The following is a 26,457-nucleotide window of genomic DNA, read 5'->3' as shown; positions in this document are numbered from 1 at the left end:
GTTTTTTCTTTAATTCTTATCTTGAAGCGTAAAGAAAGTTTTAAAATCATTAGAAGGATACTTTCTCAAATCAACAAGCTCCTAAATTGGCAATGTTTCTTATCAGTATTCATATGTATTCACAGGAATTATTTAATTAAAAATTATTACGTTGTTTCAATATATTTTCATATTTCAAGTTTATAAAACCCTACAACTTAGATAATTATGTATTGAATTGCAAATTTACCTAATTTCTTTAAGCAAAGCTTAATATTTGTTTAACCCGTTCATTAATTTATAGGCTAAATAATTCATTTCCAACCAATTTCAAAGTTTCTTTTTTCTCAATTTACTCATTCGGCATCTCCTATCACTGGTTTAAAAAAAAATCCTGTAACAAATTGATGTTACACTCTTTAAATTTCCATACCTTCATAATTTGGCACTTGCATTTATCTAATTAATCCTAATGTAACATCCCGATTTTCGGGTGATGATGAAATGATTTCTTAATAATACCATAACTCATAACTCAATATATAAATATGTTTTATACAGAATCACAAGTCCGAGTGAGTATTTTATTCGTGTAATAATTTAATACACAATGAGCTTATGATTCCTTCAATGCCTCTCAATAAAATGATTTCAATTTCATTGTCAAAATTTTTTATACTTATATCAGTAGGTAATCATTCCATAATCAATATTTTTCATAAATAATTTTATTTTATTTAAATTCACTTAAATTGAATTATAATGAAAAGTACTAAATTATTTGGCAATTTAATATATTGATGATAAAATGATTTAAAATTTTGACAATGAATTGATCATGAATAATTTTTTTTAAACAAGCTTAAGTATATTATACATAAGTACTAATTACAAGTCTTCTATGAGTAATAATTACTTAATAAATTATATATTACTCTACAACAACAGTCGCTTATGAAATGATTATCTGCACCGATTCTCGTTCTTCTCACAGAACGATATTGATTGAATAAAAAATGATGTAACTTTAAAAAAATGAATTATAGCATACAAATGGAATAAAGTTGAATTACATAGTTGAGCTGGACATACCTCTAGGTATGCAGAAATATAACATACACTTAAAGTATTTTTTAGTTTACTTATTAGATTTCAGTGAGATGAAATAAGCCAACCGGTTGAATACTCAAAAATGACCATTACTGCCATCATTATCGTTTAAGCATTGTTATCCGATTTTCATTGAAACTAATACGTTATTCCTATATGCTCGTATACTAATGATGTTTTAAGAATTATAAATCCTTATTGATTTTTTTATACAAATTATTTGAGCATACTCGTACATATTTCATAATGCAATTACGTTGATTTCCTGTTATTTTATTATTAATTATTATTTATAATTTTGTTAAACACTTTTTTTATAAGATGTTACAACAGATTTCATTGAGATTAAAGTGTCAATGTAATTATTGTGAGGCATTTAATAATTAAGCCTCCAAGAACAATCGTTAACATTGGCAACACAATTGAGATGTCACACAAGATATAATTGTATTTACATTTTATTTATTTATAATTGATTTTTGTTCAATCATTTTTTTCACAACGTTGAATTTCACTATCTTTTTCGATTATCGTCAATTCTATACCACTAGTTATTTATTTTATTAATTTTCCGTTCCTCTTCAATATTTATACGTATATATCGAGCAAGTGATAATATTCCATCAGCTTGCTATACGTTATATAGTATGGATGTTGATTTCTATATTACATTTGATAATTACTTAAAATTATTTTTTCCTCTGCACTAATGTCCATCGTGTACATTAATTTTAGTATAATAATAACAATGTAAAATTGCACTGCACATAATTCGGAATTAATAGAAAATACGTATTATTAGATTTGTATAAAATAGTAAATTTTTCCATTTAATGTCGTTCTGATTATATAGAAATAACTTTTGATTTGCAATCTGCAAACTGGAAATATTTATCACTTACCCTAGATAAGAATAAATATTGCAAATAAAATATAATTAATTATTTTATTCTCCTCCCCAATATAAGTTTTAATAAGAATGAAAAATTTTACAATCTATCCCATTTTATTTGCAATATTTATTCTAAATTGAAACGATTTACGCGAGTATAATTCACTCTGAGAATTATAATATACCTAACTAGGCATTATCTATATATTTTTTTAAAATTTTTTTTCGCGAAGGTCCTTATTTTAATTTTTTATTCACTCTTCATTTTTAACATAAAACCGTAATTATTTATGAACCGAATATTATTTCAATATCGTTATAATATCCTACTTTTATATTTTATTCGATTAACATCATTAACAACATTTGTTTATATATGTTATAACTTTAAAATTTTTATTTAAAAGATAATGTGATTGGTTGTCGCGTCAGTGGCATTTGCCAAATTTTCATACGACTGAATTATTTTATTACTTTTCTTTTTGTTATTTTTTTTCTTTTTTTTTATTTTCATTCAATTAATAAATAGTTCTCACGAGCGCCCATTCACATGACTATCCGTAAACAAGATCAAGAAAACCTTAATATCACTTATTTATTTATAAGATTTATTTCAATACTATTATATATGATTATTAATAATAATAATAATAAAAATTTGATACTTGGATTAGGTAATATGAATATATATAAAAAAAATTGGTTATCAGAAGAATTCGATAATTCAATTGCCCATGACTAAGAAATAATAGAATAAAGAAAATAATATTGAACAATTCATTGAGAAACAATTTTGAAGAACTGGTCTATAATTTTAAAGAGTAAAGTGTAATTTCAAGTCACCGAAAAGTGGAGAGAAACTTTAAAATGCTTTACTTGCACCCATTAAAATCTCATCATTTACAGTTCAAAGAACTTTTATCATTTAATTGTCTCAAAACTTTTTAGTTTTTACCACCATTTACATATTTTTTTTCCTTTTTTCATTTTTTTGTTATTTAAATATTAATACGAGAGAAATTTTAATGCGTGCGATGAAAAATTGATTTTGGAAGACGTGGAGATGCAATAGACACATCAATAGTATGTACCAATTTCGAATATATAGATCTTTCCGTGTAAGTGTACGTATATGTCAGATATTAGTATATAGATAATTACGGGTATTTTTTTTTTTTGAATCGTACGTATCTTTTTAATATTACATAGAAAAATTTATGTAAAATTTATCATCAATTTTTAATAATCAAAACAAAATGATAATTCAATTTTATAATTAATAAAATAATCTACTAATAGTATAATAGATTTCTATTATTTCATACTTTTTGTAATTATGTTTTCTTACTTGTTTTTTCACTAAAGTTGATAACAATTCAAGTTGTAGACAATAAGAAATATCTAGTAAATTAGTTGAAATTTTTTCTATGTAATGTTAACAGACGTCTATGTATTATATTTTTTTTCGTTTCTGAACAAAACATTTGTTGACAAACAATCCAATGTTGGGTATTTTCACAGAGCAAATACTAGTTCAATTGGTTAATGAGTGGCGTGCGGCCGAAAAGATGGATGAAATAGCAAAGGATGAATGAAAAGAATAGAATAAATAATGAATTTAACTTTCATATACAATAAATCTCAAATTTCAAAGATAATAAAATTCTTTCAGATAAACGGGACTATCTAACAATAATGGCTTCATAAAAAGAAAATTAAATAAAATTGACTATCCTTTTCTAATTAATAAGAAAAAAGTATGTAACTAAAAAATATGTTTAGTAATTTGATAATAATTATTCCTTATGCTCAAATATCTTCGTTTCAAATAGCTTAACCCTATAAAAGATCGTGTGCTAACGCACGCCACTTAATCGTGGTATAAATTTAATTGTTTCATAGTTTTTTACGTACTACTGATACGGATAGTAAAATTCACTGGCATTTGAATTACCTTGGCAGTTCATTGTCTTGAGATTACAATATGTGCGCATTGGCATTATTTTACACAAAAATGTTTTGCGATGTGCCTCCATTATTTATTTATTTATTTAATTAATCAATTACTTAATTATTTATTTATATAATTAATTAATTATTTACTCATCAATGTATCTTGTGAAAATGGCACATTATAAGAAATCAATTCTATGTAATAAATTTAAACATTCTCGACGTTTACGATACTTATATTTGTGAAAAAATTATATTATGCTTATCACTGTCTGTTGAATGTATTGTTAGTGCAATTGTGTGATATTATTGTGTATTGTTGTAATAGAGAGAGTGCTTGCGTAAATGAGACAATCGCTAGGAAATATTATTTGTATTATCATTTTTTTTTCCTTTCATAAACTATCAAATGACGATGATATCACGGAAGAAAGTACGTTGTATTGCTCTATTACTATAATAATTTGTCGTCGGCAAAAAAAATTTATTTTTCGTTTTACAAGCATTAAACACGAATGTGAATGCGGCACAACTACAACAACCCGTAACAACCAATAGTCATAAACATGAAGCTTAGCATCTCCACGTTGTGGCGAGCTTGCTTTCCTGAATCACGTGACGATAATGTGAGGTGCCGAAAACAGGACGGTGATTGTGGCAATTATCGTGAATAAAGTAAAAATGATTAGGCACATCCTGTCAATCACCATCGCCGCGAATTTCCAGTCGTTTGTTATTTTTGTTTGTTCTTCATTATCCTTCAGCTGATCTGTGATGACCTGTTAAATAAAAAAATAAAATTTATTAAATAATTCTATCTTATTTGAATTAAATTATTATAAACATTAAATACTTTGAACATTTTTATCAGTGATCTTCGTGTTACTTGAAATATTTAATTTAACTGACATCAACTTCAAGGACTTAAAACGTAATAACCTTGGTCAAACATTCATATAAACTAAAATTCATTTTGCGCCAAGTCAGGATGCTCTAGGTATATTGATATTCTATGTGATTTACTGTATGGATATTTCCTACCAAGGTCATTGATCGTATTCACCAGCTGTGTGAATTGATAAAACAACTAATATATACGTATATGCTTTGTATTAAAGGTGGCAGTGTTAAAAGAAAATAATTTTTTTTTAATTTGCAGAAATATTTCTTTTTTATATTAATAAATATTTCTTCTGTGATTTCTTTTCGGAGAGAAAAATTTAGAGTTAACTGACCCTGAAGATTATACTTCAGAACTTGGTGTGTATGTACAAACTTTTGTTGATACTATCTAGAGAAGGATTCTATCGATTTCCATCATCAAATGCTGAATCAAATTACCTCATTACTCTGGACATAGATATGAACATTTAACGTCGAAATACTTGATTGTTATATCATAATGAGTAATTTCTATGATTTGAAATTTGATTAATGAAGTTTATTTCCAGTTACTTTCAATGCATACTGAGTGCATGATTTTTTTATAAATATTTTACTCTGTTTTATCTAGTAGAATCAATTATATTTCTAACTTGGTAAGTATTGATTAAAAATATCAAAGGGTCATTTGATTGAGTTCTTAATGAACAAAATCAGTTTAGCAGTTCTAAAAATATCTTTGACGAATTTATTCACAGGAGTATGAATTTTTTTGAAATATTTTCAAACCATTGTAAAGTCCTCAGAATACAACATGATCAACATGCAGGCTTCGATTTTCACATCCATTAAAATAACTTTCTACCCTATAATTGGTAAAAAGTTGAAAATATTTTTTGCCTAAAGCCAACATTATCAATATTGGTTTTATTATCATAACATGCAACAAAATATAGAAATTTTTTACATTTATTCTAGTTTTTTTTCGTGTATTTAAAAGAATCGTTACCATTTTATGAGTATTTAATTCACGAGTTTGTAAAAACAAAACATTTTTCAAAACAAAACTTGTGTGAAATTATTTTCATAAATTTCTATAATAAAAGATATGGAATGATAACTATTAAATTAAATTGTTACTAATAATATTTATATTAACAAAAATCATTATTAGAGATACTTATTAAAAATGATAATTACTTTTGATTATTATAAATGATTATTAATAGCCGAGATTATGAATTATAAATAATTTTAAAGATTAAAATAATTATTAATAACATATAGTTTATAAATTATCATCTCCATGTATTAGTTTTATTAATTATAAATTATGAATAATTATTTCCCTTCACACAATGAAGGAACTGTGTTATAATAGAACTTATTTACGCAAAATATTAACTCCAAAAATAATGACGAGAATTTTCTTTGTTTATTCATATTTATGACGATGAGAGATAAGATGGTAATGAGCTATTAACTACTAAAGTAGCATATATTACCTTCAACTCCTTTAAGATTAATATAAGCTCATAACGAGCGCAAAAACAAGCACTCTGGAGTATCGTCTCAACTGGTTGTGCGGCACCGTCCGGAGGATGCTGATGGTGATGTGGTGTATGACTTATTTGGTGTGGTGGATACGAAGAATGTGGTAGCGGCGTCGAATGCTGATGATGTGGTGTTGGCGCCGGAGTGTGGCTATGATGATGATGAGGTGTCTGTGACGCTGGATGTATATGACTGTGACCATGACCCATATGGTGATGGGGACCTGGTGTGCTATACACGTTGTTTAATAGATTATTGTGGGATGCCAGTGCATTGTCTTCAAGGTCTAATACATTTGCTAGTAAAGATTTGCTACTTCTTTGAGGAAGCTCCAAATCTCCATATGCCTTAGGACCTATAATAGAAATTTTTTAAAAATTAATACAAATATATAATAAAATAAGTAGTATAAAAATAAGTGTGTTCGGGCATAAAGATTATTAGATGTGATTAATTTTAGCTAATGTAAATGATGTTATTCGATTAAGTAACCTAAGTTATAATATTAATAAGTAGAAAATCGTTCGGCAAGTGAACAAATTTACTTTGTAAGAATAGATAGAGTAAGAAACTTTACTGGCCAGCAATTAAAGTAAAACTATTTGCATTAAACTTACTTCGCGATAGACTAAAGTGTATTTGTAAAGTGTCGAAAACTTTTCAGTATGCATCAGAAATTTTAATACGTTCCAGGCTCATTTAAAATCAAAGTTGAAAAAATTCTCCAGTAACTTTGAAAAATCGCTATGTCACAATGTGATCCCTCCATTAAGAGAGTGAAATTTTTTTTCAAAACTCATCATACTATTTAATGAATGTAACCATTAATATTATTTTGCTTTATTTTATTCATTTCCAGAATTAAAAAAATATCTCAAATTAATCATATTTTTAATAAATTGTTATTACTTTTATTAATAACAATAGTAATTATTATTATTACCAGTAACAGGAGAAGGCTTTTGTGACTTTGTAGCATCATCATCCTTCTTATCACAAGGCCTTGACATACGAAGTACACAAGGTAGCCAACGTAAAAACAATACTCTCACCTATAAAAAAAAATTATCCAATAATATCACCATTTATCATTTTTCTAATCAAATAATCGATAATATAAAATATGATCGATTTTAAGTAATATGTTACAGCTAATAAGAATTACCCATTCAGACATGTCGTGAGTGTCCGAGTTCCGGTGGTGATAATTCAGGATGAGAATTGTGCTGACTACGCTGCTAGCAACCATGAACATGATGCAATTGAAGTATGTTCCTAAAAACGAATGGGGTGTAAAGTGTATCTCTTCATTATGCAAGCATCAGCAATAGGAATGAATCTTGTTTATTTGTGTCATTAATTACTTCTTTAGTTAAAAAAGCACCCTGTTTATTATTAATTTCCTTGTTAAAAATTTTTACATTCACATTTTAATATAAGTGAATTCAGGGACTGAGTAAAAACAATAAACAAAAGCGCTAAAAAACTTTTATCTTCAAGCATTTTTTCTCTTCTGATAACTTTTGATCTAATTTTTCTGGTATTAAAAGCTTCAAATAAAATTGGCTAGCATTTATCAGTTATGTTTTAATTAAAATTTCTACTATTCGTATCGACAATTGAAAAATATTAATGAAACATCCATTCAATAATGAATTCAAAATAATTCTTGACACCAAAATAATATAAAGCTATTGGCAATCATGTCTTTTATGTCTGTCATCAAATATTATTTTTTTAAAATATCAATGATACTAGAATACCAGCCATAAAATACTATTGATATCAATAGTTAATCAACAAAATAAAAATAACTGTATGAAATGAATTTTTTTCCACTTTAATAAAACTCACAGAATTTTTTGATCAACTATTTTACCATTATTGAATGTTATACAATTTCTTTGCAATTCAATTCCAAACATATGATCTTTTTGATGATTATTGTTATTATTTAATTAGAAACCGTTAAAAAATAATTGAATTTCCAAGTAATTTAGTATTAAAACAATATAATGAAATATAAATTAGCATGATACTATAGATAATTGAGCTTTACTCAGCAATAGTTAAATGTAATCGTTCATGATGCCTCAATTATAGAGAATCAAACATATATACTGAGTCTTTTAAGACACGTAGGAAATTAGTTAACTCACCTAATAGCGGCACGGCATCGGACGTTGCTGGCATTGTCTCAGCTACCATGTTCAAGAACACAGTGAGAGACAAGAGAATCGTTACCCCTAGAAAAGGGTTCATTGTTCCATTAATTATCTATCACAAGTTAACAGTGAAGTAATAAGAAAAGCGATAATCGTTGGTCTATATAACCGTAACGGAGTAGAACGAGTAGAGGAATACAAGAAGAAGGACAGGAAAGAAAGACATAAATGCTTTAACTAGCTCACGCCAGGTGTTTTCTCTCGTAATGAGGGTTAAAATAACATCTAGATTATGACAGCTTGATCAACAGTGAAATTTTCGCCTGCTGATTGCTGATTCGCTTTATTCCGTATGCTAAGGGAATATAAATACTCATCTAGAGATTATAACAAATATAATCCGGTTTGTCAAAGAAATATTAATAAAATGATAAATTATTACATCAAATTATTCCAACTTGATAAAAACTTTATTTAAATTATTTATATAGTTATTCAATCAAATTTAAATCGGAAATTTTATAAAAGAGTAAAACTTTATAGAATTTTTTGTTGAGTTTATTTAACATAGTAATAAAATATTGAATAAATCAGTGATAATAAAAATCTTTTTTGTTGATTAAATTGAATAAAAAAAACACGTGAAAAAAATTTGATTCCAAAACTGCTGAAACGATCAATAAATAATAATTAATTTTTTTGAATAAAAGTATATTATTGTAACTTTAATTATATTGTATTTCTATTTGAAACATTTAATCTAGATATATTGTTCAGATAATTAAAATCAATAAAACTCATTGTTTTTTTTTAATTCTAATTAATTTAGGTAATTAAAATGGTAGCAAAAAAAGCAAGGATGAAGAAAATAATTGTTATTCTTAGAATTTAAAAATCAAGTCATACTCATTCCAAGTATGCACTTTCCAGACGTTTGGCTTAATTTAATTAGAATCAATAAGTACAACTGTATTAAGCTGTGAAATTTGAAGATCTCTAAATAGGTGTTGAGAGCTAAGAAACATGTTTATTGACTAAGTAGTGATATTTTTTACTTGCTTGAGTACTAAAAACGAAAATGCTATTGAAATATGGACAATTTTTTTTTGTAAAAGCCTCAGCCGTAATCACACTATAATTACATGAGCTCGTCAAGATTAATTGCTGTGAGCTGAGTAAGGCAGCAACAGTATGCAGAGTTATAAAATTACAACTTGCTTTCTCTAAAGTACAGATTTTTCTGTAAGTAAATAATAACTTTTTTTATCTGTCTAACTTTTAGATAAAAATCTTTTAAAAAAAATAATCCAGATGTAACAATATTTACTTTTAAAAAAATACATTCAATCAATATATTGAATGGACTTTCACATATTCGTTACTCAAAAACACTAAAAAATGACCCACATTATTTCAATTTATTTTCAAATTTGAATTTTGTAATGAAATGTTTCTTTTAGAATGTTTTTATATATTTTTCTAACTAAAATGTTTATATATAGTAGGGTTTAAAAAAAATTTAACATTACTGGAATATACTCGTCATACAAACGGTGTAGAAAAAATACTAAAATTATTGTGAAAAAATATTCTTGAATGAAATCAAGTTCATATATAACTGGTGAAGGTATTAACAAAGTAGTAAAAGAAGATGAAAATAAAATTAAATGACTGTTGAAAAGTGATTGTAAAGTTTTTATAAAGTTATGAAAAGATTTCTAATGAACTTACCCAAAGATAATTTTTCACCAGAATCCGGTGGCAAAGTGAACCCTAATACTGCCATACTGGCAATTAAAACACAGGGTACGATCAAGTTAAAAAAGTAGTAGAGTGTTCGCCTTCTTATAATAACCACAAAGGTGATATCTATGTACGGCTCTGGACAGCAGTTGTAGTAAATCACATTTCTTTTGCCAGGTACTCCTAAAATGATGCCATTTATCGTTAGTTACAAATTATCAAGACGATGAATAAAGAATAGCTAAGTAGAAAGAAGATAAAATCGGAACAAAAAACGGAAAAAGGATGAAAATCGAGTTAAAAAGGAAAAAGGAGATAAAAAGGATCACTGCAGTGTCGGGAGTACGTGCTCCACATTAAGGACAGACACTGCGAGAAAATGAGGGAAAAATATTATCGTTTTTCAGCTAGCAACGACAAAGTTTCTCTCTCTTTTTCAAACTACGTTTTCTTCAAGTCCACCACGTACGTTAGATTATCGGGTTCGTTTGGGTCACCGCAGATAAACGATACAGATAATACTTGATAAAGACGAAAAATAAACATGTCAGGATGTGCAATATGTGAATAGGAAAAATTTGTATATATCAATATCGAGCTTTTATTATTCATGGAGTAATGTCTACGATGCTTGACATAGCATTCATCCTTGACATTTTAATCATTTCGAGAACAAAAAATATTACTTTATATCACATTCGTGATATAAAATTTATTGATAACAGTCGAAAAATAATTTTATCCTATCGAGAGAAATCTATACAAATATAAGAATTGAAATTAATTTTTTAAACAAATTTTAAAAACGTTCAATTGTGACAACATTCATAAGCAATCAATGCATGTGATTAACCACCTATTTATGATGAATTGATTTTTATTAAACAAACATTGACACTGATAATTGAACAGATTTTCAATTAACAATCCAGGTAAAACTATAATATGTCGAGATAAAAAAAATCAATATTAATTTTCTAGAATAATCAAATGATTTAAACTATAACTATTTAAATCAATTGATATTTCCAATTTTTATTGTTTAATTAAATTTTTTACGGAAATAACTGTAAAATGGAATATTTTTACACGTAGATAATAGATGATAACAAGATTTTGAAGAAACAAGGAATGCTACTGTAAAATAATGTATGAAGACAATCTGTAGTAATATTCATGAGATAAATGTTAGGTAGTAGACTTGAAATGATAATGTTATTTTTTTATTCTAAAGGATTTGAAAAGTTTAGTTATAGTTTTTGGATAGTGTATATACAATAAATATGAACTTACCTAGCAAATCCCACTCGCCATTAGTAATGAAACTGCTTATATCTCCACCAGACTCGTCCTGCAGTTGAAGATCCAGCTGAAGAAAATACAAACACTCAATTAATATCAGTCAACTAACTTTCATATTGCTAAAAGGATTATTTTTATGAAATAAATGATAGTAATATTGTTATATCTTAGATAAATGTGCAAACATATACACTGCTGAGCTACCGCAGTACTGCAGAATATATTTTCAATGAACTACTGTATCATCTCAAGGGAATCAAATTGGTGAGAAAATTGAGTTTTTCGCTGAATCGCATCTAAAAAGAGCTTTTTCAAAGTAAGAATCCTTTCACAAAAAACTCACTAAAAATCGACAAGTATTTAAGGCTATATCATATAATATTAGACTATATTTACATATATTCTCATAAATATATTATTTAAATTTTGTTGGAAATTCTTTTGTTAGATATATTTTCTCGAGAAATATCTTAAAAGTAGTTGAAATAATTGGATAAAAATAAAACCAAGTAAATCATTTTAGAGACCCCAAAAAAATTGTTCAAGTATTCATCTACATTTTGTGCACTGATGTAATAATATCTGCTGACATTTGTTTTTTATTTTTGAAGAAAATTTTAATAAATTAACTTAAAATTCATAAAATTCTTTTTCGATAATTAGCACAAAAGCATCAGCTAATATTGGAACTTCTATTAGAGTAAATAGAATAATTTATTAAATTATGATTTACTTTTTTTTTTGAAGATGTTGAGACAGATAGATCATTGATAAATATTGAATATTTAATACAAATTGAAGGTATTTAAAAGAACATCATAAAAAGAGAGAATAACAAGGGTTATATTACAATAAATAGACTTATGAATAAATAAATCAACATCAGTATTGGCAACTTTTTTTGCTCTATCAATGTTGGTAGATTTGTTCAAACTTAAAACTGGCCATGTATAAATATTTAATAACTATTGTCTAGACAATGCTTGGACTTTTTTCCTTTATTCGATTTAACGATTATCCTTGACAGTTTAAGGTATTATTAAAATAAATAAATAAGGCCAACTTCTATTCCAGGATTCTTTAGTTATGTTCCTTGACAATATGAAGAATCGATTGAAAAAGTAATAATGGCCTCAGGCTTTGAATATAAATGGGATTACATCTATCGTCTGAGATTCGTAAGCGAAGGTTCAATCGCATAGACTAAATTCTTTCTGTTCCCAAATTTCATTTGTTTGTGCATACGCTCGACAAGATATCCGATTCATTCCTGACAAATTGACAAAGTCTTCGAATTTCCATAAATATTTGCCAACTGAACTATTTATTCTAATAAAACAAGAGGTATTTCTTTTAAGAGGTCGATTGGAAAATCACTTATTGTAGATCGAAATTAAATTTTTTTAGTTACTTTAAAAAACAATAAAGTTTTAATTTTATTCGATTGGAAATGATAAAGTGAGTAGAGTATCACTAATAGATTCACAAAAAATAAAGAATTATTGAAAGTTAATGTTTTTGTAATTAGTCAGACTTTGTTTTTAAAATTTTGATCTAAAGTATGTAATATATAACATAAAATACAAATAATATTCCATAAAGTATCCACTATTCTATTAGAGATTTTAGTGACAATAGTATTTCATTCATTTTTATTAATGCATGCATTAAGTATTTCTATTTAACTGTATACTTGTCGTTAAATTTTATTGAGCATGACAATATTGATATAAAAAGTAGATAGACTTAGAGATCACAGTTTATTGGAGTTAACGAAATAGTAATGTAATTATTTAATTATGCTTTTCGTGAGTGAACGTTTCACGATATGTCAACGATTGAAGATTTTGGCCATTTAATTAATTAAACATCTATTGTTTAAAGTGTTGAAAATGTTAACATAGTAAAAAGATTTCAATAGTTTACAGTATCGATTATTCAAAAGAACTGTAGAAAATTTTTTTTCTGATATTAATTCAACATTTGAAAGAAGAAATTAATGAAAAAAACTTCTTCTGATTCAATTTACCATATCTCTTAAAATGAATATGAAAAAACTTCTTTTTATTAAAAGGCCGGTAAATATTCATTTTGTAAAATCAATCTTTTTTCATTCATTTTTTTAAAGATAGTTAAATTAATTTAATTCAAATTTAATTAATTCTGTAATTATGTTAGAACATAACAGAAAAGAGCTTTTAAATTGAAATCACTCAAACTGTTCTCGACTTATAATGAATAGGAAAATTCAATAAGGATTACTGGAAAATTTTTTTTCCTCCTCAATATAAGGATGAAAAATGATGAAATATTCACCTGAAATCCATCGTAGGTCCACGAGCCAAATTTCATTTCACAACGTTGATCATCGAACGGAAACCAGGTGATATCGATCTTACAGGTACTTTTAAAAATACCCGGTGGCACGTAGAGGCAAGTTCCATTATCTTTGACGACAACATTAGTCGGATAAGTTCCGTCGAAGCCTTCATCAGCACTGAAACAAGTGAAATAAATGTATAATTTGCAAGTTCTCTTACTTATCCCTTATCTTCATTATATAAACTTCTGCACAAGTTCACTAGTGACTATGATAGTATTAGTAATCTCAGTATCACAAGTAAATACACACTCACCTCATCCTATATCTTTATCCAGCCCAGTTTCGCGTAGCAAAATCTGTGGCTGTTGCTTGACAAGAGATATAGTGAAGTTCAGAGTGCATAAATGTAAAACGTGTACTTCTCTCAGCTCGTGTGAACATGGGAAATACATTACTGCGATGTTTGCTTTTAAATACAGTTATATTCTCAGTGGACAGTGATGACATAAATTATTAAATCATATATGAATAAAAGAAAACTTTGTGGTTAAGTGCAATGCCGATAATGTTTCACTATTCATCAGTGTCGGCTGATTGTGTGTGTACAATTACCAGCTTGTTTACCACAATATCTACAACTAATATATAATTATAGTCTATTAAACATATTTCATTAATTCAACATTTATAAACTCAAGAAACATACTTTATTTCTCTCGTTATTCTAAACTAAAATACTGTTCGATGTCAACCCATATGTATATTTACTTTCTATATTCTCTGCTTGATGTTTTATAACAATCACATGGAAATAGTTCCCATCATGACATCATTTGTTTTCATTGTGAATACACGAATCGTATTTGAGAAATTCAATTAATCGTGTAAATATGGTTAACCTATTAGTACTTTGAATGAAAACTACGCAAATGTTTTTCAATTGAAAAAAAGTAGAATTCTATTGTAGAATCCAGTTAAGGCTTTTATCCGTGCCAGGAAATTCATCACATTCATTATTAACCATGTCGAATAAACAGTGTGGTATGTAATTGAAAATAAAATTTATTAAAATAATTTTGTGAAAATGCTGACTGAGAAATTGTTCTCAAAGTATTATTCGTTGTAAACAGATAGATATTAACAACTTTGATTGTAAGAGAAAAAAATGTAAATGTTACAATGTTTCAAGGTGATATTCACATTGTTATTTTCACAATGTTAACATTGTGCAGCTCGCTATATAACGTAGGAATCTGTTCAATGTTACATTGGAATAGTTTCAGTTACAACGTGAAAATTCCAATGTTACATTGTGAGATCTTCAATGTTGACATTGCAGAAGCTTTCAATATAGTGTGATGAGTATTTACTACAACCGAATTGAAACTTTAATAGTCTTTTTTCTTTTATATAATTTGATAAAATTTTCTTGATAAAATAAATATTCCATTTGTGGTAAATGCAAGTATTCTAGAATAAAAAAGTTCATTTAAGTAAAAGGAAAACATTTAATTTACTCAACTGAGGTAAATGTAATTGTACTGACATGCCAATAAATTTATATAATTCATTAGACAGATGTAAATGAGTAAGTATATAAATCACTTGTATTTTTTTTCAATTAACCAATGTAAATTTATTGAAAATTTTAACACAAAAATTCGCTTCTGAAATAATTTTAAAGCAATTTTTTTCAGTAATATTATTATGCCAATAATTTATCAAATCATTTATAAATATTTCCTGCACTTCATTTCTAATTGAATTATTAATTTTATAACTCGTTTAATAAGAACTAAACTGTCATTAGTGGATTTTCTACGTTTACATTAATTCTCAAATAATCAATAATTGAAGTATAGAATCAACAAAAGGGATATATGCCAGAAACACGAAGTACATTTAAAGTGCACAACACATGGTATATGTATAGAGGCAATTTCAATATGAGAGTCTAATATGTCTAATACATAGCTTAATTTTCAATGACTTTATGTGGATAATAAATAAATGAGCTTCGATTAGTATTAATTAATCGATTCTTCTTAGTAATGTCAATTTAAAAAAAAACCAATAAATGCATCAATCTTAAATATGAATAAAAATAAAATCATAATAAATATTTAATTAAGATCATTGAATTAAATTAAAAACATCAGAACTTATTCGACTTTGACCACAAAATATACATTTATTCTGATTAAGAGTGAAACATGGATGAAAAAATTTTTGTTATGTTGCCAAAAACTTACAAATTTTGGATTAATGTTGTAAGTTATAGAATAGTTATATATTAAACGAAATTTATGTTGACTGGTATTATTACAATAGGGTGGAAAATTTATTTCACAATTTTTAGCACATAAACCATTCATAGAGAAGTTATTTTTCATTTTAAATTCATTTAAATACTCGTCAAAATATGTTTTTATCCAGGTTTTTTTCTTACAGATAATCAAAGAGAACTTATAAATATCAATCTTGATCTTTCTGCATTTTTTAAACTATTTTAAATGGATTAGTGAGTGCAGCGTTAGATATGTGCTAGCTATATACTGAGTTAATTTAAAAAAATATTTTATACTGTTTATTTGAAAGATTCATTTATTTTTTCAAGCTTAATAAAATCAATTTGAATAAAAAAAATAATGGAATGGTTCTCAATTAGTGTAGAGTTAAAGATCTGCCAATAGTTGGCCACAAGTTAAAAGTCAACTTTTGATGTTTCAAATAATAAGAGAGAAAGTGTGAAACTACAAGTTTAAAAAAAGCTCGACTTTCAGATTGAAATTAACTATTAACAGCTTTTTTTATCTAGAAAAAGTTGATTTTTCACACTTACCAAAATTGATATAAAAATAAAATTAAATATTTATGTAGACAAAATGGATTTTTAAATTCATTAGAAATACTGAATTAGTATATTATAAAATCGTCAATCGTATATCTATGAATTTACTTTCTAGATAAATGAAATTTTTGTTTCATCCATTTTGTCACCTTTCTGCAATTTTAATCGACCAAAGTATTTTAATTTACTTCTCGTTGATCAAATTTCAAAAATTCTCACATATTAAATCAGCATAGTTTCTCTACTAAATATTATTGCGGAATTATATAATAATACTAGAATTAAATTGATGCTCATTAGCAAACAATAAATATGATTAATTATATCGAATTATCATACACTACTGGTACTACAAATAAATGTCGTTGTACCTCATCAATGAATATCAATAATAATTTCACTTATTATTTCCTCTTTTGTTCCAACCTAGTATTAACAATTTTCACATGATAATTTTGGAATTCTCCCTAGCTTTATCTTCCCTAACTGCAGTTGTTTAGATGTACTAAAAGGATAGCATGGATGCTCATACGAAATTTATAGTCCTTGAGCAATGTTAGTGTCATAGAGGTGGGTAACAACAACAGCAGTTTCCGAATTACCACTTTCCATTGGTGGGATATATGGATGCATCATTGATAAGGTACGATTTTGAATGAAAAGCTAGCGAGATGTTTTCAGAAACCAGAGTTATGCTGTCAAGCTGAATGGTTATACATAGTAGCACTGGTCCTACATCCTGGACGACTGAGGATTGGTTGGAATCCGGCCAGTTGGCCACAACCCAATCCGCTATTGCATTCTTTTTGAAAGCACTCTGAATCTACCCTTTCCTCTGACTCCCATCATCCCCCAGTCTTGTGTGTATATACATTCGTATATATTCCATCAGTCTCTCGTGCTCTACCTTCTTCTTTCTTTCTTTTTGTAGCTGAGAAAATCTTGAAAGAATAACTTCGCGCGGATTCTCATCTGTATGGAAGTGTAATGGAAAATCAAACTAAAAAGCTCTGAAATCCTCGTTATTTGTGTGATACTTGCTTAGAAAATGTGTAGGTGGTATTTGGAAAGGTCACATTTTGTTTTTCAAACTGGTATCATACTATCTCTGAAATGTTTATTTTATTTTAAAAAGTATTTGCTATTAAAGCTTTTTTATGCAGCGGCATTTTTTTTTTCAATGTAAATTATAGTCGCTATTATTTAAATTGCGAAAATTAGTTTTATAAGAATGACTTTTTAATGAGATTTCTCTTTGGAAAAAATTTTTTTTTGGGATTTGCCATTTTCTAACAGTAAAAAATAGTGGTACAAAATAAAATTAAGATTTTTATCAAATTGTTTTCAAATATTTCTTCAAAGATAAACGCCTTTTTTTAACGACTATTTAAAATCATTAATTGACCACTCTCTAAACAGTTAATTATCTTCTAACTTTTTTTCGTGGTTTTCTACAGCCTAATTTTATTAAACATACTATACTAAACTTCCTAATTAAATTAAAATTGATGAAAGAACCTGGTAATATTTTTTATCTCTCAAGTAATTTTTTATCTTTGTTCCAAGAATAAAAAAAAAAATGATTTGATAAAAGCTCCAATTGTAAATAATTACCATGGTCTTTTTTATCGCCATCAAAGTCAACTTTACCTTCTATCGTAATCTTTCTCGTGAAATTTACTTTGATAAAAACCATCGCAGTTTGACAGCTGCTGCTTCACCTCATCTTCTTTTACAAACTACCATCACTCGTTTAATGACGATGTGATTAACGTTAATTTTCGAATTCATATCTTGTTCTCACCCTCTAGCTATTACGTTTCTACTCAACCAAGACCAACTGTCACTAAGGTGGTCAAAAAAAAAAAAACAAAAAAAAAGCTAATGAAAAAAATAATTGAATGAACTAAAAAGCAGTAAAAAGAATAAGATTAAAAAAAAAAATTCAAATGGATAAAAAAAAAGTAAATGAAGTTTCATCTATGCACTATTGTTGGTAATAAACAATTTTAGAATTGAGATAAATACTTCACTTGGAATTTACCACTCTAGACTCGCAATTCAATAAACAATTTTACTTTTATTTAATTTCAACTCCACAAATGAGCGAATAGATGCCTCAGTACATTGTAATATATTTCAAAATGCCTGAAATTAAGTCAGATTTCATTATCCTTATTATCACAATTGTAAAATGACATTAAAGTCACTTGACAATTTACTTGTATACAATTGTTTTGTTTAAAGTTGAAAGACTCTAATATGGTTTTACGCATTCCTTAACTAAATTCAAAAGCTGGCGAGTTAAACTAAACAGATTAAGAAAGTACCCGAACATCATCCTTTTCATATGTTAACTCAACAAAGTTGAGAAAAAGTTTTAAAATGATAATCAAGTATATACAAATAATGAAATAGCATTGGAATATTTAACATCACAAGAGTCTCTACAAACAATCTGTTATTTCTCAACCGGTGCTAATTACTAGGAAGCTGAGGGCCAATAGAATCGGGTAAACTCTCGAGCCAAACTGATAAATGTTCCAATAAGCCAGGGGAAACGGCCCACAGGCAATTCAACGCGTCGTCGGTGAGGGGGTATAGAGTATAGTGGCTACATTGGAATACCGTAAAAGCTCAGGAACGACCGCGTTGTATATTGCCGCTTGCCTGCGCTCATTACGTATCGACAAACACGAATTTAATCTGCTTTAGCTTGAAATCTCGAATGCACCACGATGGCTAATGCAAGTTGCCCTTGGCGTATGTCCAAGTCCTGTGTCTTTCCTTTACTCTTCCTCTTTTACCCCACTCACGTCTCCTATACACCATCAAACCCTAGCTAGTCGTGTCCTGAATGTGAACTCATTTTGTCATAGACCAGGAACACTCCTTCTCCTTCTCTTCTACTCCAATGCGCTTTCTGCAGATTCATATTTACATCGCACTAATCGCACCAACTCCACTCACAGCAACATCAAATTGAGTTGGAATAAGAGTAAGGGGAGAAAGAGGAACGACTGCAGGTCTACTGCTAGTTATACACGTTTGTATGGCCTAGAATCAGTTGGAGAATTTGACTGAGATATTCAACGCGTCAATGTGCTCTAGCGTAGGCGGAAACGCGTCTGTATTTGCCATTATACATGTAAGGTTTCTATGTACTAAGGTCCTAGGTATTGCTGATATACATGAGTAATGCAGAAGCCAATCGGACGTAGAACCACGTTGAGGAACAGAGGGATCTCCATTCTCCATTTCCCAACTCTATCAACTTCCTTCATCTCCGCACGACAATCCGTTGAGGTCAACGGGCTGTACATGTTACCACGAGATTACTCCGATCCCAACTACAACCCTAAGCCATATATGAAACATTTATATATCAAACTTCTCCAGCCATATCTTTTGTAATAAGTTGAATTATTTAGTGTATTACTATTATCCTACTTTCATTCAAATTTTAGTTGTATGTACATTGTTTGCATTAAGAGAGGTATTTGGTTATAACTGATGAATAGATGAATTCTGAAATTCGACGTTAATATTTCAAGAAAATATTTTGGAATCAATTCAACAATTAAATATCTCTGACGGAATTTGCCAATGAATTTCATAAATTCACATTTTTCGATTATTCTTAGATTTTTTATCAAAAATAAATCGAGAAAATTCCATTAATATTTAAGAACAACCATTTTTTTTTACCTAAAAATTTTTAAATCAGTTATACAATTTGGATGAATTAATTAATGACTTGAAATAATTAATAAATATTGAATTTTAATTAAAAATATTTTACAGTATTCCAATATGCTATTTCTTAACTATCAACAAACTTTGTTAATTATTGCAAAATCTTTCTTCCAATGCAGGTATACTACTGTAAATATATTACTGGAATTTCCTTTGGAATTTATTTTAAACTAACCAACTTCTTTTGGTTATCTCTTTATTTAAAGAGCAACAAAAAATAGAGAATAATTTAAAGTAGCGAAATTTTTTCCAATTCGTTTGTTTAACTTATGAATATGTATTTTAGTTTGACCGTTTGAATTAATTAAACAGCAGAAACTTTACGGATATACGTAGATGAGTAATATAAAATGATGCAACAAAAGTTATACCGCAAAAGACAAACAGCAGAGTTTGTATAATACGCCAATAGGTTATATGATGTTGGCATCATCATATGCACTTTATTCCACTTTCAACGATGAGAATTAAATATACCCAGTTCATGATACAGAAAAGCATTCGAGGTGTTGTCGTCGTGGGTGTTTTGTTTTATCTGCAGTCTCTACTTCTCAGCCTGATCCTGCTGTTACTGCTGCTATACCATGAGAATTCTGGGCACGCTTATATATTCTATACGTGTGGAATCTCGTGTGCCCTAGTATTATGTTACATATATATATATATCCCTTGGCCGCTGCTCTTCAGATTTTCCAGCGATGTACTAATCGAAATTTGCGGCTCTCTAAGAATTTCCTCTGTGATTTCCAGCTCGTCCTTTCTGAGGTAAAGCCTTATCTCCAATATTCTCCAGCATTTACTTCTGATCCATAGTCTCAATTTCAGTGAGTGGCTTTCACGTTCATACTTTGAGAAACGGTCGAACAATCCCGAATACCAATTCAATCATGAATTATTTATTTTTTTGAATCTCAATATTTTTGCGACGACTCTATAGACTATAAAAATGATTTGTATTTCTTTTATTATCCTTTTACCACGAAAAAAATCCCATGATTTAAGACCTAATAATTCGACAAGTTTATTCAGTGAATTATAATTTATTCACCAACCTTCTGTTAATACTTTTTGAGATTATCATGCTATATAATTTTCATTTAATATTTAATATCACATTAAGATGATTTGTAACTTTTTTTTCAGTCTTTTTCTTTAAATGATCTACAACTCGATGCACAGAACTAATGTAATAGGAATATTCTGATTTATAAAAAGATGGTTAAGATGAAAAGGTGAAGAGAAAAAATTTTTTTTTGAACATTTAAAACTAATTTTCTAAGTGTTGTTTACATAAAGTAGTTCATTCACCTTAACAGATTTTTTAATAAAGCTGCTAATATTTGAAAAGTTAAAGTAAAGTTTTATAAAGCTCAAAGTTAGGTAGAGCTCACTTTTAAAAAATCATTAGTGTGTTGAGAATGTGGTTGTAGAATTTCATGTTATAAAATTAATGTCTGTATATTATAATGACATAATTATAATCATTTTAATATACAAAACAATACGTTGAAAATCAACTTATTATTATCCAGGTATATGAATGAAATTTATTTGAGTATGATAAGTTTTAATTTGTCTACAGCCATTATTACAAAAAGAATAATGATGGAAATAATAATAATAATAAATAATAATGATGAAAATCGTTAAATTTTCTCGAATGATAATGATAGTAATGTTAAATTTATTTGGCAATGCTCGTAAAAGGTCCAGTAGCTACAAACGATGTATTTGCTCTGCAGTAATAAATCTTGATTTTGACAATTAATTTGGCTAGCTATTTAATTACAAATGTCGTTAACATTTGAGCTATCTTTACGATTTGCTAGAGAGAGACAGATTGATTCATTAAAGTCTAAGATAAATATCACTGCATTTGAGTTAATTGAAATAAAAGATTTTTTTACAAATATTTTTTATTTAAAAATCTCTTAATCTTTTTCTATTTTTTTTTTTCGTCAATATTTAGTTCATAAGGTTGATAATAAAATATGAAATTAAACAGACGTCTAGTTAAATTGCTTATTAATAGTAAAAATAGCTTATTGTGAGACGAAAATTCGCAATTCATAATGCATAAACTTGACAATTGAGACGACATAAAGGGAGAAAGATAGTCTAATATTTAGGTAGATAATTGTGATAAAGTCCATAGAAATAATTTACAAGTCAATTAGTCTGAACTCACCTATTGTACATGAGAACATCGGGTTTCCATAATCTGTGGGGCGGAATTCTGAGGTCCTTCACTCCACCATATTGCGAAACATTCCACCTCATATTGACGTCATTCCACTCCTGAAAGATAACATCAAATTATGTAGTTTACTTTTGTTGGCAATAGTCCTTCAAATTTATCTAATTTATCTACTACCCTTAAAACCTCATATTTCTTTTTTATTAGATAAAAAGAACAATAGGTAGATGTTTGAGATTAAAAGATGGATAACGAGAACACCATTTAATGATTCAGATTGCACTTGGATTAAAAAAAAATCGTTCTCATTTTATGAATTGGAAAATATTTTTTTTATCAATTCTGATTGTTTGATATAATAAATTGTTTTTTTATTATTAAATAGCTATTTATGATATTGTCAAGGTTAATAAAAACATTCATTTTCTCTTTTTGATTCATCTTCGAGATCAATGTCTGCCTATTGCTTTACTTACTCTACTTCATTTATTTTTGATTAAATATCAAGTACATGTGAACTGAAACCGAGATGTCCATTTTCAATCAATAATAATACGTATCTCAAATGTCAGAACAAGACCTATTATATCATTTTATTATTGATTTATAGAACCATATTTTTATTGAAAATCTTTTTGCCATAAGAGTCGATGCTTGCATCGATTGGATCACGTATCTTTCGAGTGCAATACGATATAAATGTAGTCTTATACGATTTGCTCAAAGAATTTACTGAAAAATGAGAAATTCATATTATTTTTCATGTCATTTTATCTTTACTCAATTTTCTGTAAAAAAAAAAGACTCCAGCTCCTGTTTATTATCTGAATATTTTATCTCCTATTTGAAATACAAATTTTCTTACTATACTCTTCTTAATAATCATAATAATATTAAATAATGAAAATCGAATTCAACGGAAATTAAATAACCGTTTAAAACACTTTCATCAATTTTAGCTTGAGTTTAGTCAATTGTGATCCTTTTTTTTGTTCTTTTATTTCACTGAAGAATTTCATTTGAGCAATGAAAATTCGCTTTGCACCAACTTTCCAGTTCGTGAATAATGGAAAAAAAATACTGAAAAAAGGTCATGAGTATATATAGGAAATGCAGCAAGAGGTGACTTCTAAAACACTCGATCGCATTTTTTTCATAGCAGTGGTACTGAAAATTGGAATAATGTGCCAATTGAAGAGACTTACGTACTACAATATACAGTTTGGTCATACGACTTCTAACTTTTATGTATCAAATTACACAAATATTTTTTTAATCCACATCTATTTTCTTACATTCCTCCTTGAAATCTATCTTTTCAATACTCTCATTGGATTCAGTCAGTAATGCTTTATGCATTCGACAAACGAAAACTCAACAAGCTTTAATGGCATTTGCTAAAGTCTACGGAATCTCCCAGTCAAGAATTTCAACAATTTCAATTACTGCCAAATTCAAAATATTCTAACCTTTTTCACCATTATCTTACTGCAGTAAAAAAAAATTAAAAAAGGGAATTAACGATAAAAGAAAAACCCAGTAATTTTATACAGATAAAGCCTGAGCAATGATAATATTAAAAAAAAGAAAATTTATATAAAAAGGTTACGTTTTGTTAAGCGTTACAGTTTGAATAAAAACAATTGGATTCACTTTTGAGGCATCCACGAAATTTTTTTATTCAATCAATATAAATGAGATGTTTTTTTACTAAATTATTACACTGAAAAAACTATTGAAAATAAAATGATATCATTTTTATGATTTATTGCCATAATTATAAAGACTTTAGAAAAATTATTTACTTCTTCTCAAATGTATTTGAATCTACTGTTGATGATGATTAAAATATTGGGAAAGTGATAATAATAAAAAAGAATATGAACGATAAACTTTTTCAGTCCATTATCTAGAATTTATTGATAATAGTAAAAATAATTAATGAGTAATAATCATGAAACGTAGAAAACCTTACACCTGATAGCTGCATAAAAAAAAATGACGATAACAATAACTAAAATAATCATAATAAGAAGAGTAATGACAGAGGTTGGAAAAAGTACCATAGTATTTCATAGTGACAGAGCTGGAGGCGTGAATTAAGTACAATGAGAAACAGAGAGAGATATTGGTCTGGAAACATAATAGCAGAATGAAGAATCATTAAAAAGCATAACTAATATGAATCTATTTATGAAGTTGAGTTCACTTGAATATAATTTTAGTTAACTTTGTATTTGTCCCTTTTCTTTAAGCTCTTTGGAACATTTTGGTCATCGTGGTTTTATATAACAAGATGCACTGGAGAAGTTTCGTGGAACTTTAATTTTAGAAAATGAGGCATTATCGTTAAACTCGCGATAGTAGAAATAAACTAGGCATGTGACGCATTTGTTCCGCAGCACTGATAGAAATTTATGCTTCTGAGACTACCGTATACTCCAAGGATGAACAATTTCTAATATTATTTCCTTCACGAGAGTCTTTTGTAATTTCATTTTTCATTTCATTGACTTCATGATCATTTGAATCGATAGGTTTGTGCCAACGTCTATTGGTTAACTTATCACAAGGAGTAAAAATTTTTGATAAAAAAAAAACGTTTTCGGAGTTACAACTAATATTATTCAATTAAAACTGAAACTTATTACAGAAAAATAACGTTTTAATCAACAAAATTCCGAGTAATTAATTTTCATAATGTACATTAATAATGCACTTTATTCTAAATTAATTTCCATTAGTATAAATTAATACAACTTACCAAGAGTGACATTTGAATGGATTCAACTATAAAAGTGGAGTTAAAATGAAAATTTTTAATACTGCTTTATTCAATACAAAAATGAATTTTATTCATTGAAAAAAGCCTTTAGAAACATTTGTGTAAATGTGTATAAATTTTTTTTAAATTCATATTGAAAATAATTAAATAATATTAACTGGTATTCAATTAATCTTATCATCTCCACCAATAAAATAAATAAAAATATTAATCATTAATTAATATTCAACATGTTAATAATCAAGATATCAAATGAGACTGTAAAAGTCATTGAAACATTATAAAAGCTTAAGTAAAATTGAGATTAAGAAGTGAAGAGTGAATATGCAAGATTTTCGAAAGACCTAAACTTATCCGGCAGAAGACAAGGAAATGCCTTAAAAGATTAGGAGGTTTTCAATTTAATTGATTCTAGAACTTTCTCAAATCAAAAGTTATAGAAAATGAACCACTGAGTAACACTCTTTATGCTATTACTTGATCTGTCTTATCAGTTCTTTCGTTACTCCTTGCATACCTTTTCTATTTTACACCCGGTTCAAGTATTTGATTAAAAGCCACAGGAAATTGCACTTCCTGAATCTACTATCTACCTTTATCGTATCTATTAATACTAGTATTTGCATTTATACCAACCTACCAGGAAGATCAGAAGTAAAACAAGATGTAAACTATTAGAGAAAATTAATTGTACCGAAATAACATCCACGTTCAAATTATTCACTGAATCAATTTATTTGTTTTATTTATAAACATCACCGAGACTGATCAGAACATAAATGATGTCAGATCCAATCTATTTAACGAAACAAATAAATGGCAAAATATATTCAATTTTATTTAACGAAAACATTCCTGTTTTCATTCATTGTTCACACTGAACAACCGTTACTGAATCAATTTTTTTTTTCAAATTTTGTGTGTATTCATTAAATTGTATCAAGTAATTGGTACGGAATTATGAT

At 27.6% G+C, this 26,457-nt stretch overlaps 1 protein-coding gene across 5 annotated transcripts in view; it reads right to left on the bottom strand.

The window, feature by feature from the left end:
- Positions 1-825: 825 nt before the first annotated feature.
- Positions 826-26,457, bottom strand: part of LOC118072539 (neuronal acetylcholine receptor subunit alpha-7-like) — a 76,372-nt gene continuing 50,740 nt past the window's right edge. For 4 of the 5 annotated variants that reach the window (XM_035092492.1, XM_035092493.1, XM_035092491.1 and 1 more), the window contains 9 exons: positions 22,699-22,808; positions 13,897-14,077; positions 11,572-11,647; positions 10,267-10,461; positions 8,530-8,616; positions 7,536-7,645; positions 7,314-7,422; positions 6,322-6,725; positions 826-4,713 (listed from right to left, as the gene is read on the bottom strand). In XM_035092492.1, the coding sequence (XP_034948383.1) occupies positions 4,546-4,713; positions 6,322-6,725; positions 7,314-7,422; positions 7,536-7,645; positions 8,530-8,616; positions 10,267-10,461; positions 11,572-11,647; positions 13,897-14,077; positions 22,699-22,808 (1,440 nt within the window). In that variant the 3' untranslated portion in view covers positions 826-4,545. Of the gene's footprint in view, positions 4,714-6,321; positions 6,726-7,313; positions 7,423-7,535; positions 7,646-8,529; positions 8,617-10,266; positions 10,462-11,571; positions 11,648-13,896; positions 14,078-14,216; positions 14,481-22,698; positions 22,809-26,457 lie in introns of those variants that run through there. The other variant, XM_035092495.1, reaches the window with a different exon arrangement.

This window comes from Chelonus insularis, unplaced genomic scaffold (assembly GCF_013357705.1).
Source record: "Chelonus insularis isolate UGA/USDA-ARS -01 unplaced genomic scaffold, ASM1335770v1 contig_94_pilon, whole genome shotgun sequence".
NCBI classification, from domain to species: Eukaryota; Metazoa; Arthropoda; class Insecta; order Hymenoptera; family Braconidae; genus Chelonus; species Chelonus insularis.
The sequence above is the reverse complement of the archived record's forward strand: the minus strand, read 5'-3'. Positions and strand labels throughout refer to the sequence as shown.